General features: G+C 38.5%; 1 protein-coding gene across 1 annotated transcript in view; it reads left to right on the top strand.

The window, feature by feature from the left end:
* Positions 1-14826, top strand: part of EPHA6 (EPH receptor A6) — a 585002-nt gene that overhangs the window by 445874 nt on the left and 124302 nt on the right. Inside the window, exons 9-10 of the mRNA XM_072138516.1 lie at positions 2404-2474; positions 7828-7953. Of these exons, the coding sequence (XP_071994617.1) occupies positions 2404-2474; positions 7828-7953 (197 nt within the window). The remainder of the gene's footprint in view (positions 1-2403; positions 2475-7827; positions 7954-14826) is intronic.

Raw genomic sequence — 14826 nt, 5'->3', positions numbered from 1 at the left:
AGAACATGTTAATTGTTGCCTCCAACTATAAGGGGTCAGACCCGCCGCAGATGATGGTAAAATGCTCTAGCGCAGCCAGGCCTAGATACATCAATCACCGCTCCGCTATATGGAGATAGCAGATGCCACCTACAATTACATGTGTCAATTGATGTCCAATTTACATGCCGGAATTAGGGTCAGTGGGACTAATATATTCGTAAAATACAGAATGAGATTCAGAGTAGAGAAACAATTGCTATAGTCCTCCATATGTTTAACTATTACATCACCTGCATTTGTAAATTCCAGATACTGTATCACCAATTCTATTTTTTAATTATTGAAATATGTCAGTTTTTTTCCTCTATGTAGAGGTCATTCTGCAGGGAGGGGGAGGAGATAAGCTGTGACATCATCTATTGTCAGTAGTGATGTAATGATGGGTCAGTGTTATCTATATAGAGATCATTGTATAGGGAGGGGGAGGGGATAAGCTGTGACATCATCTATTGTTAGTAGTGATGTAATGATGGGTCAGTGTTATCTATATAGAGGACATTGTACAGGGAGGGGGAGGAGATAAGCTGTGACATCATCTATTTTCAGTAGTGATGTAATGATGGATCAGTGTTATCTATATAGAGGTCATTGTACAGGAGGGGGAGGAGATAAGCTGTGACATCATCTATTGTCAGTAGTGATGTAATGATGGGTCAGTGTTATCTATATAGAGGTCATTGTACAGGGAGGGAACGGAGATAAGCTGTGACATCATCTATTGTCAGTAGTGATGTAATGATGGGTCAGTGTTATCTATATAGAGATCATTGTATAGGGAGGGGGAGGGGATAAGCTGTGACATCATCTATTGGTAGTAGTGATGTAATGATGGGTCAGTGTTATCTATATAGAGGACATTGTACAGGGAGGGGGAGGAGATAAGCTGTGACATCATCTATTGTCAGTAGTGATGTAATGATGGGTCAGTGTTATCTATATAGAGGTCATTGTACAGGGAGGGGGAGGAGATAAGCTGTGGCATCATCTATTGTCAGTAGTGATGTAATGATGGGTCAGTGTTATCTATATAGAGATCATTGTATAGGGAGGGGGAGGGGATAAGCTGTGACATCATCTATTGTTAGTAGTGATGTAATGATGGGTCAGTGTTATCTATATAGAGGACATTGTACAGGGAGGGGGAGGAGATAAGCTGTGACATCATCTATTGTCAGTAGTGATGTAATGATGGGTCAGTGTTATCTATATAGAGGTCATTGTACAGGGAGGGGGGATAAGCTGTGACATCATCTATTGTCAGTAGTGATGTAATGAAGGTCAGTGTTATCTATATAAAGGACATTGTACAGCAAGGGGAGGAGATAAGATGTGGCATCATCTATTGTCAGTAGTGATGTAATGATGGGTCAGTGTTATCTATATAGAGGACATTGTACAGGGAGGGGGAGGAGATAAGCTGTGACATCACCCATTGTTAGCAGTGATGTAATGATGGGTCAGTGTTATCTATATAGAGGTCATTGTACAGGCAGGGGGAGGAGATAAGCTGTGACATCATCTATTGTCAGTAGTGATGTAATGATGGGTCAGTGTTATCTATATAGAGGTCATTGTACAGGGAGGGGGAGGAGATAAGCTGTGACATCATCTATTGTCAGTAGTGATGTAATGATGGGTCAGTGTTATCTATATAGAGGTCATTGTACAGGGAGGGGGAGGAGATAAGCTGTGACATCATCTATTGTCAGTAGTGATGTAATGATGGGTCAGTGTTATCTATATAGAGGTCATTGTACAGGGAGGGGGAGGAGATAAGCTGCGACATCATCTATTGTCAGTAGTGATGTAATGATGGGTAAGTGTTATCTATATAGAGGTTATTGTACAGGGAGGGGGAGGAGATAAGCTGTGACATCATCTATTTTCAGTAGGGATGTAATGATGGGTCAGTGTTATCTATATAGAGGTCATTGTACAGGAGGGGGAGGAGATAAGCTGTGACATCATCTATTGTCAGTAGTGATGTAATGATGGGTCAGTGTTATCTATATAGAGGTCATTGTACAGGGAGGGGGAGGAGATAAGCTGTGACATCATTTATTGTCAGTAGTGATGGGTCAGTGTTATCTATATAGAGGTCATTGTACAGGGAGGAGGAGGAGATAAGCTGTGACATCATCTATTGTCAGTAGTGATATCTGACATTGTTCTAACAGTACTAACAGTGACTGGAGAATTTTAGGCAAATATTCCTAAGTTTTAAGCCCAAACTCAATATGTGTTGTACATTATAAAGTTCTGCCATAAGATTGGAAATTCTTTTTCACTTTGTGTTTTTGCAAATGTTACAGTAAAAATAAAATCCATCTCCTGCTAATGATCTCTTTCTCTTCCCTCTAGGTGCCAGTGGTATATTAAAGCTAAAATGAAATCTGAAGAAAAAAGGCGAGCGAATCTACAAAATGGAAACTGTGAGTAATTTGTTGTGTTACTAATTTCTTCTGTGACTTTTTAGTGTTTTCTATTCTTTTTCACTTAGTGCTATAAAAAAAAAATTTGCGAAGTAAAAAAAAGATGATGAAGAGATAATTCTCTCTATTCAGCTCAGTCTAAGTGAAGCATTAAGGAAGAACAAAAGTTTAATGAATATTCTTTGTGCTGTCTGCATTATATCACACCGCTATCATCACGTAACGCACCGCCTGTTAACTCCTTGCTTACTCTAAAGGAATTAAAGAAGGTTTATTGTTTTAAACCATCAATTCAGTGATTCCTTATTTCTTAATCTATCATCTATCTATCTATCTATCTATCTATCATTTATCTATCTATCTATCTATCTATCTATCTATCTATCTATCTATCTATCATTTATCTATCTATCTATCTATCTATCTATCTATCTCATATCTATCCATCTATCTATCTCATATCTATCTATCTATCTATCCATCTATCTATCTCCTATCTATCTATCTATCTATCTATCTATCTATCTCATATCTATCTATCTATCTATCTCATATCTATCTATCTATCTATCTATCTATCTCATATCTATCTATCTCATATCTATCTATCTATCTATCTATCTCATATCTATCTATCTATCTCATATCTATCTATCTATCTATCTATCTATCTATCTATCTATCTATCTCCTATCTATCTATCTATCTCCTATCTATCTATCTATCTATCTATCTCATATCTATCTATCTATCTATCTATCTATCTCATATCTATCTATCTATCTATCTATCTATCTATCTATCTCCTATCTATCTATCTATCTATCTCCTATCTATCTATCTATCTCCTATCTATCTATTTATCTATCTATCTATCTATCTATCTCCTATCTATCTATCTATCTATCTATCTATCATCTATCTATCTAATTATCTATCTATCTATCTATCTATCTCATATCTATCTATCTATCTATCTCATATCTATCTATCTATCTCATATCTATCTATCTATCTATCTATCTCCTATCTATCTATCTATCTATCTATCTATCTATCTCATATCTATCTATCTATCTCATATCTATCTATCTATCTATCTATCTATATATCATCTATCTATCTAATTATCTATCTATCTATCTATCTATCTATCTATCTATCTATCTATCTATCATCTATCTTTCTATCTATCTATCTCATATCTATCTATCATCTATCTATCTATCTATCTATCTAATTATCTCTCTCTCTCTCTCTCTCTCTCTCTCTATCTATCTATCTATCTCATATCTATCTATCATCTATCTATCTATCTATCATCTATCTATCTATCTATCTATCTATCTATCTATCCATCTATCCATCTATCTATCTATCTATCTATCTATCTATCTACTATATGAAAAAAGTGACTTGTTCACCTAAGTGTCGCACCTATGGAATAAAAAGACGCCCTGTTTTTTCACATATAGGAGTGCTGCTATTTTCTTGGATTGACTAGTGGACACCCAGGCCAAGGGATTACGGCATAGCACCCTTCTTCAGCCGTGCTGCTCTGGAATATCTCTTTTGAATCTAAAATCTAATTATCTGCCCCATATTTGTCTATATTTCATTTATCTTCTAGCTATCTATTTATCTATCTATCTATCTCTGTAGATAATAGAAAAAATTAGGCAACAACCCCACAAATACATTTAGATTTCTATGGGCCCTGGGCTGTATGAATATAAAAACCCCTACAATTCCTACATATGGTACAAGAATCAGCTTATTAGGAATGGGGAATGTATCCTTTCTGCCTGCTTTGAATATGCATTTTAGGACCCTTGGAGGACCTACAAAGGTCCTGAAATGGCTCTTGTGTACATGTGTATTGTGAGCAGAAACAGATGGGAGAGGATTTCATGGGTGAAGGTCCTTCTCAGTATAAAACTTGGTGGGGGGGTTTTGATGGGCCCCTTAGAAGGCTTCAGCCCTGGGCTACTGCCCAAATCGCCTGTATTATATCCCACCAGAAGAGCAGCCCAGAAGTCCAAATGCTATTGAAAGTGAGGTTTATTGCATATCTGGCAACATTTCAGTGTACATTACCTTTTCCACACATGCAATAAACCTCACCTTAGAATGCATATGGACTTCTTGGGTGTTGCCTGTTTTTCTCTGTTTGTCTAAAAGGGGTTGGCCAGTACCTGCAAGCATCGCATCCCTCCTTTCTAGGAAAATCAGACTCAGTGCCTCCTAGGATTTCCCAATTTTCTTTCTATCAATCTATTGTTATTATCTATCTAATAATACACAAAGAAAGGCAGCACTCCAGTCATATTTCAAGGTGAAAAAACTGGTGGTTTTATTTCATGGCTACATTTTAGCTTTCCAACAATGAAGCCTTTGTCAAGCACTGGTATATGAAGTTTACCACACTTCGTGGACTGGTAGCCATTTCCAACAACAGATTATAGTTGGTTGCAGTGGAGCTCTGGGCTCTTTGTTACCTTTCTCATATCTATCTATAAAAAACAGCACTCCCCAAAAAGTTAAAAAAGTGGATCTTTCATTTCATATTCCATAAGAAAGGCTTACAGAGCCAAAACGGAATGTTATGGAATGAAAGGTCCACTTTTTTTACTTACATCTTTTTTTGGAGTGCTGTTTTTTTCTCTATTTTTATCTGTCTACCATATACCTATATCTATTATCTGGCTATCTATCTATCTCATATCTATCTATCTATCTATCTCATATCTATCTCCTATCTATCTATCTATCTATCTATCTATCTATATCCTATCTATCTCATATTTATCTATCTATCTATCTATCTATCTATCTATCTATCTATCTATCTCATATCTATCTATCTATCTATCTATCTCATATTTATCTATCTATCTATCTATCTATCTATCTATCTATCTATCTCATATCTATCTATCTATCTATCTATCTATCTACCGTATATACTCAAGTATAAGCCGACCCGAGTATAAGCCGAGACCCCTATTTTCAACACAAAAAACTGGGAAAACCTATTGACTCGAGTATAAGCCGAGGGTGGGAAATGCATTGGTTACAGCCTCCCAGTATATAGTCTGCCAGCCCCTGTAGCATACAGCCTACCCAACCCCTGTAGAAGGAAAAAAATAACACTGTACTCATTCTTCCGACGTCCCCCATAGGTCCTCTTCTGTCTCAGACTGTCTCAGACAGAAGAGGACCTATGGGTGACATCAGAAAGGTGAGTTTTGTTTTTTAGCTGACTCGAGTATAAGCCGAGTTAGGGTTTTTGAGCACAAATTTTGTGCTGAAAAACTAGGCTTATACTTGAGTATATAAGGTATCTATCTATCTATCTATCTATCTCATATCTATCTATCTCCTATCTATCTATCTATCTATCTATCTCATATCTATCTATCTATCTATCTAACTATCTATCTATCTATCTATCTATCTCCTATCTATTTACTATCTATCTGTCTATTATTTATCTACCTCCATATTTTAAGAAGGGGACACAATATCAGTGTACAATAATTTTGTTATAGTAAGGACCCTTTAAGAACACCCCGGATTGTATACATATGAAGTGAAGCATCTCAGGGCCATCTTGGTGTCAGTAGACATCTTCCCTTTAGACAGAGCCTCCAGTCTAGTTCTTGTGCGGTGACTCTACAAGTGAATCATCTACAAGATTTCCTGTCTTGTCTTGACATACAGATTTTTCTGACAAGCTCCGCACTCTCTGTGCATTCTAAGGTCTGGACGACGCTCCTTGTATATGAAGCATCTGCCTAAATTATTCATCCCTGCACGGATGACTCTGGAAGCACTTGACCTCCTGACCCATCCATAATAATACATGCACTTCTCATCCCGTCATGTCTGGAGATCACCTATTATACCACTAGGGTGTAAACTCCTCGGGGCAGCTTCTCACTTTGCTATATTATTATCTGTGTGTTGTTCTTTTTTCTTCGCATTTGTTGTGAATATTTTCTTTTTCTTGCATTTTAAATGTGTAGATTTACAGGAGACGGCTGAGAGCCGGGGGAATAATGTCACATATAAATCTGTCTTCAAGCTCTATATGTGATAAGACAATTATTATAACACAAGACCTTGAGGTCATTGACTGGTGCTCAGACCTATGGGCGCACATCATTCCATCATATAATATAATATACAATATTCTGTATATAATTCTGTATGAATAAATTCATTCAAATTCATTGAAAGTGATTACTTAAGGTGGTTTTCTCATGTAGACCATTAATGATATATCCACTGGATTCTGGTCTCATCTCACCCATATCTTGGGAAAGGAGGTCCAACAACCCGCTTCCTGAGCCTCGGCAGGACAAAGAGCGGGCTACACATTGGTGGCCAATCTCCATTCAACTCTATAGGAGTGAGGAGAAGACCTGTGACTGTATACTTTACGTTCTCATGTGAGGGGAGTCATGGAACCTCATAAATAGTGATGAACAGACACATCAGTATTCGGGTCTGGTGGGTTTGTATACCCAAATCCGAATCCAAACACCCGCGATCAGTGCTTGCATTGCTCATGGGTGTTATACTGTACATGCCACAGGCAAAGCTGCCCACAGCATGTAATTACCAATAGCACATGCGTGCTACCATTATGGCAGCGAGGTGGCTTTGCCTGCAGCATGGGTGTTAACCATAGGGGGTGGATCTACCAAACTATTGATTTCTCACTGAGTTTGTGTTCTGCGGACCTCAACCTGCAATGTTTGGTACGAACCCCAACATTGTAGACTGGGTCCAGGGGCGTAACTTGAGGTGGTGCAGAGGGTGCATTCGCAACCGGGCCTAGGAGGCTTAGGGGCCCATAAGGTATCACTTTCCCCTATGAGAAGACTATTACTATAAACCATACATTATAGTCGGGGGCCTGGCACAGACTTTGCACTGGGACCCATCAGCTTCAAGTTACGCCACTGACTGGGTCCACTCATCGCCATAACTAAACCCCATTAACCCCCTAAAATTACGGCACGCGTCAGGAGCAGTTGGAAGGAGAGGACTCACTGGCTGAGCCCTCTCCATACCAGGTGAGTGTTTGCTGCATATTACAACAAAAACCCACCATTAACGCGGTCAGTGCTGGCAACGATTATGGATGTTAACCATGTAAATGCGTCTGGCAAAGCTACCGGAGGCATTTAAATACTGGTGCAAACATGTTTTTTCACCAATTTCACCACATTTGGATTTTTTTTCCGGCTTCCCAGTACACGGCATGGAATATTAGATACTATCATAGGAATGTAAAACTTTTAGAGGAACATCTCATAACAGTTCAGTTCTGTTTCTCTTACAGTGAGGTTCCCTGGAGCTAAAACCTACATCGATCCAGACACGTATGAAGATCCGTCATTGGCTGTTCATGAGTTCGCAAAAGAAATTGACCCATCCAGAATCCGTATTGAAAGAGTTATTGGTGCAGGTAAGGAAAACTTGTTATTTTTAGATTTCTATACGACTATTTGTGGCAAATGGTTGAGGTTTTGCAACTATTCTGAAAAAAAAATCAGGGAACCACAGTATGTAACGTAAACTACAAGCTTCCTAGACAGTGTAAGATATTAAATACGGTTGACATTCAGGTCTTTTGTACAATTGATGTTACAGCATGTGAATTAGCATATTCCACCGAAAATAATTACTTGTAGTGGCCATATATCAGTGAAATCCATCCAACGTCATTTACCCCAAGATCATCTCCTTGAACTTGTCTTCTCTACTGATATGAGTTGACTTTCAGTAAATTTGGATCTGGGGTAAGGGCATTCACACTGTGCCGCAGAGTACTACTGTTTGGTTGCCATGGGGCCATTAGTGGTACAGGACATAGGCTCTTCCCTTTAAGTATATATTGAGATCCCATGGATTGTACTAACAAAGGTCTGCAAAATTAAACTCAAGATTATAAAATGGGGATATCAGTAATCACCAAGTTCTACTCGGTTGTCAGTTGTGATCATATTCACCCACCACCAGTGCTCCATTACAATACCACAGACCTCATTTCCTCCACTTCCAGTACCATTGAGGCTTGCTTGACAACGGAGGCCAGTCAAAGGCCTCAATGATCCAAAATGTCCCAAAATTGTGATATAGAAGGGCCATCACTGTTTTTGACATAGAACCTCTGAGGCCAGTAATTGGCTATAATGGCCATCGATCCTCACAACATGGAAAGGAAATGAAAGTAAGTGCTATGTCACTGGATCAGTACACCAAATTTAGGTGGTAATGCCATCTTTTTGTTTCATTTTTTTTTTTACATCTCAGAGTCGCAGAGGGTTTACAGATTGTCCAAAGTCTGGAAGAGACAAAGCCAAATGACAATCTTTGTACAGAGCTGTGGACTATGTTGCACTATATAAATGATTACATTCTGTATTTTACATGGTGCAGCATATTGTATGTGTTGTTAGACGTCAGTACAACCGAGGAAATTTCTCTGTCACTCTTTTACATTTAAAATACAGTATCACGTTCTCCTCATATGAGAAAAATTCCTGAGTTCATTACATCGATACCCCCGGGGGAAGTTTTATGTGTAAATAACATCCAGATTGGAATATTTTAATTAAAAAGAAAAAAATAAATAAAAGCAAACATCTCGTAGCAGATTCTGCATCGTTATAGCCTATTAATCAATTCCACTAGGTAAGCACAAACACCCCATCGGGGGCAATGTGGCTTTAAACTTTGTTTGACTTGTCTTATATGGCATCTGTGGTGTCTTTCATGTTATTAACAGATGGCAGTATTAAATACTCATCTGTACCTATGAAATTATTTCTCTTGGAAGATTTGTTTCTTACAAAATATACCCTGGTGGTCAATTGAGTGCCCAAGTTCCATCTCCCGCTACTCCCCCCTTGAAGTCAATTTGCACAATGGTTGTAGGCAGTATTTTTGTTTCATATAAACTGCCCTTGACAGAGTCCTCAAGCATACCGTCATTTTTATTAGGTATCCGTCCTGTTTTTTTACTTTCTCTCTTTAAAGGGGTAGCATAGGGAGTCATACAGGCAATGCTTCTGGAGTAGTGCACAAATAAGCTCTCCTCAAGAAAGCTCTGTCACTCTCATTCATCGTTTATGACAGTGGTTTTCAACCTTCCCAAAGCCCTTTTATATAGTTACTCACTTTGTGGAGCGCCCCCCCCCCCCCCCAACCATAAAATTATTTTCCATTATGAATCATAATCATGGTCAAAGGGATGCCCCTACAGAGTAGGCAGCAGTCAAAAGTACCCACCAGCCAACGCTCCCTCTCCGGTCTTTTGTGTCTCTCTGCTCTCCTGTGTAAGGGCGCTGGCAGGGTCATTTCACTACCGGCGTAAGGGAGATGGCACGCACAGGTGTAACTTTCTTCCCCTATCAAATCTACATGTGGTTTAAAGACTCATGTACATTAGACTATTTATTTAACAGTTTCTCATCCCTAGAACCATCAGAAAACATATTTCCGATGGTCTTAGGGGACCCCTGTGAAACAGTCGTTTGACCACCAGTAGGGTTGCAACCCAGAGGTTGAGAACTGCTGGTCAATGCAATTCCCAATATACTGTAGCTAAGCACTATTGTAATAAACTAAGAACAATAAAAATAGAGATACAAAGAAGTTTACTGTATCAATATATTCCATATCTTTCTATCTATCTATCAATCTACTTTGTTACTTTACGAATATATTATATAGATTGACCTAGGACCATAAAGCACAAACACCAAATCCAAGTCTAAAAAAAGTTACCTATAATCTAAAGCCATCATGTATAAAACAAACCTATTTCATTGTCAGGACCTGATATCATAAATGCATCTACCGTGCTGGTACCTGGTTACGATTTCTGCAATCGTATTTGCAATATCTCTTGTTGTTTGAAAGTTATCTACACAGAGTCTCCTTGGGACAGTTCTATGTCTATTTTTGGAGCTACGTTGCCCAGATTTATTAAAGCGGCTATGAGTAACTATGAGACTTTTTATGCAAAAGTCCCAAGTAATGAATCTGGCTTTGTACGGTGTTACACCACGTTGCACTAGCAGTAGTTCTATGTTGACAGAAAATTAATGAAGTGATGAAAATAGCCCTGTGATGATTTAGCAGTAAAAAGTCCAAAAAAACCATAGGAAAATCAATGATAAATTACCCCCTATAAGTCTGTGGGGGGTATTCACCAGGGCTTCTGCACCACAACAGTGCAAATACTAGAACTTGCATTTATTTTCCCCTTTCCACCAACTCTACATCAGAGTGGCATGAAGGGGCTTGGATGGGGGGCATGACCGGGGTCGGGGAGTTGGTGGGTCCATGTCCCTACGCCTGCGCACTCACTCCAGTCAGCAAATTTTCATACTTGAAAATGTACCAGCTGCGATTATTTCTACCTGAGCCAGGCCAGAACCTCTTGATGTATCCGCCTGCGCCGGACGCTCGGCAGGGCTATCATATGGAGGCGCACAAGTGCCGGCATATGATAAATATTCCTCTATGAGTCTATGACACATACTCCTTTGAGTATCATAGGTGTCATAGGTTTATATTGCAACTTCTGCTCCCAGTTGTCTTTTACAACTTGCACCTTCCTCTATAATATTCGTTAAGGTCATTAGTGGAAAAATAAACTGTACATGGTATTTAGAGATATTTAATAAATGAATTGCCGGAGCGTGAGACTTAGATTTATTACATGTCACAATTCTCCTCTATTGTCACCAACGTGGCAATGTAATTTTGAGTACATGTCTATATTAGCTTATTAATCAGTTTGAAGCTGGTTTAACCTCGGAATTAGAGTCCGTGGTATTTCTAATCCTATTCTCATTTCATCACTTCATTCCAGTCATTTATTCAAATTACCATAATTAATGCTGTAAAATAGCCGGTGGGCCATGAAATAAGGCAAAATAATCTCATTTAACATTGTGAAAGTTTCACTGTCTAACATTGAAAATGTTAGCAGTATGAAACCGCTAATTTGGTCCAAAGTCTAATAACTATACTGTAACTACCAGGATAATGGAGCCATAGAATTGTCAGAAAGTGATATTGAAATAGGGCTCTAAAATACACTAGAAAAGATGTTGGGCTCAAATGGAAACTAAATGGGTGCAATCTAACTAAACTAATTTCTAGGATGTCTTGGGTGCATTGCCCTCTTCAGGTCATCCCACATCATCATTGTAGAATTAAAGGGAACCTGTCATCAGCTATTGACCTAATAAACCACTACCAGAATATTGTCAGGCAGCGCAACACTTTCTAGTTTTTGTTTCTTTCATGTCCCAGTGTGGTGGCATCATCCAGAAAATCAGCTTTGAAGTGAGATGTAAATTGGTTGTATAAAGTCAAGGAGGAGGAGAGTTTAACACTGAAGTCAAGGTGGGAGCTCTGAAAGCCTCCTTCACTGTTGTTGTGATCATTTGCAGGATTTCAGGAGATCTGGTTGGTGAAGTCTATGGATGCAGGACTATCATTACAGTAGAGGTAGAGAGAGCTTGACTTCAGCGTAAAAAAAAAGCTGCCTCTTTGACTTTATACAACCAATTTACATCTCACTTCAAAGGTGATTTTATCGATGATGCCACCAAACTGGGTAATTTAAAGAAACATGATCTGGAAGGTGTTTGACTGCTTTACAACATAATGGTAGTGGTTTATTAGGTCAATTTCTGCTGACAGGTTCCCTTTAAGGTCAAAATTAGAGATGAGCAAATCATGATCCCTTATTTAATGAGCAAAGCACACATGAAAGTGTTTTACCTTTTTCCAAGTTAGATTGGAAATCACCATGACACTAAAAATATATGCTTAATTAGGCATTGGTTAGATCACACATTAAAATATACTTCCACACCCACTTGACGTGAAGATGGCACGAATTGGAATATAATTGCAATTACTGTCATTTTTCAAGTAATTGCAATTATTTAAGGATTTGGATCCCAAAAAACTGGCGTACAAGTCCTGGTAAATGACCCACAGGTGTTTGTCGAAAAAGTACACCCCCGCTTCCCACTACAGAGGAGGAGAAGGACTAGGAAGAACAATTTGTTGTGCAGTCCTTATACAGCTTTGTAAACCAAAAAAAAAGAGTTTTAAACTTTTAAAAACTGGGAGTTAAACATGGATGCACAAAAAACTAAAATGGCTTTAAAGGGTTAAAACAGAGGTCCACCAATATCTGAAGACAGGATAGGATAATTTAACAAACATCCTGTTTCACAGCAGCATCAACAGTGACTGTGATGCCCAACCACACCCAATGGGAGTGGAGGTAACTTCGGGGCTGGAGAGGGCGTTTTAAAAAAATAAAGCTGTAATCAGCTGATAGAGGAGATGGGTGGGAGTGCCAGGCCCCCTGGAAGTTTTTGGAGTGGAGTTTCCATTCCTCCATCGGACAACAGGGGGAGCCACAGCAGGTGAGTACAGCTTTATTTTTTTAATGCACTCTCCAGCCCAACTATTAAATTTTTATAACCCCCTTTAACTGAATCTAGATTTTTCAGCATACTCTAAAATTTGTGCTTCAGTTTGCAATATTTGCTAAAAAATTGATTAATCAATAGTATAACCAAATGTAAGAAACTTTGTAATGTCTCATATCAGATAGTTTGTCTTAATATAGAAAAGAACTCACACATTTTCAATAAATAAAGACAGGCCTGGGGAACAGGGCTTTTTATTCACCCTATACCTGCCCTGGATTAATGCCTAATACACTTTGCCCTTACTTCCCATGATGCTGTGTGTTTTCTTGCAAAAATTTAAAGGAAATATTCCATCAAAATCCATCATGATAAACCAGGGACACTTATTCCTAGATCCAGACACCGTGAATGTGGTAGTCTTCTTATATTTGTTATCAATGGCCTTTCTTCTACCTTAAATATTATGCTAATAAGCCTGAAGGGCTCTGGTAGGTTTCCAGACTCCACACATTCATCTCCTGTTAGATTACACAGGCAGAGGAACGAGAGAGAGATCAGGAGGAGGTTGAGACATGTTCTGCTCATTGTAATAGCCTGTGAATCTGAAGCACTGAGGGGCTCTGGTAATACCCCTAGAGCCTCTCTATTTCCATAATTTTAAAAGTTGATTTTAGAAGGAAAGAGGTCATGGATACCAAATATAAAAGACTAACAGATTTATGGTGCCTGGATCTATGAGTAAGCATCCTTGGTTTATCATGATGGAGTTTGATGGTAGATTTCTTTTAACAAGTACATCCTCCACAGAGCTTATACATATGGAATGTATAGACTAAACTATTATTATTATTTTCCATCATCTTCCACTACTTCATTTATAGAAAGTGTTGAAGCCTAAATTATTCAGTCTTCCTACTTGTTTAGTTTTGGCAAAGATCTTCCAATGGTAATGGGGCAAATAAATGAAAAAAACTACCCCTAGACTGAAGCATTGCACAAACTTCAGAAATCACATATATGGTTTGTGGGTTTCAACATATTGTATTGTGGTTCTGAAGTGATCAGCAGAACCGTGCATACAGCTCCCAGCTACAGTATAAGTATCAATGCAGTGATTGTACAAGGAGTACAGTAAATCTATATATAAACTTTGAGGTGTTGTACCAGGTGTAGCCCTATATTATCACTCCATCTGTGTAGCTGCATCCTTCTTCTCAGTTCCTTATTGGTGTTGCATTCCATCTGGGCAATATCATGAATTAAGATGATTATATACATAACTGTTAAAATCTCAAGTTAACATGAAATAAGGAATAAGTGTTAATTGGTCATTTCTAAATTTAAAACATTTCCTAGAGTTATAATGTTTTTTTGGTAACTTTTTGTGTGAATACTAAATATATAATAGTAATGTGGTAAGCTTTACTTTTGACTTTAAAGGGAACCTGTCATCAAGAACAGGCACAATAAGCCTTACCCACCCTTTTACTGTGTCTTTGTTGAAAAGTGTGGTGCAGGTGTCCCTGCTTAAATCTGCCTCCTCTGACCAGAAAAAGTGTTTCTCAAACTTTTTCTGCTTTTTCTTTATTGGTTCTGTCCATTTATGTGAGCCTCCCCCCCCCTTCACCACCACCACAGGATTTTTGAAATGGTGAGATCATCTACACCATGCAGTGAGAATGACAGCAAGTAAGGACAGGAAGTGGACGGGAGGGGACTTCCTGTCTGCTGAGGTGGAGATTTGAAGAAGCACTGAGCTGTCAATCAAAAGAAGTAGGGGCTTTTCACTGGAAGCCTAGAGAAAACATGACTCTTCTATTCAGATGTAGGAAATATAGGTAGGAAAAGATGGCACTCACTTAAAAACT

Source organism: Engystomops pustulosus, chromosome 2 (genome assembly GCF_040894005.1).
Source record: "Engystomops pustulosus chromosome 2, aEngPut4.maternal, whole genome shotgun sequence".
NCBI classification, from domain to species: Eukaryota; Metazoa; Chordata; class Amphibia; order Anura; family Leptodactylidae; genus Engystomops; species Engystomops pustulosus.
The sequence above is the reverse complement of the archived record's forward strand: the minus strand, read 5'-3'. Positions and strand labels throughout refer to the sequence as shown.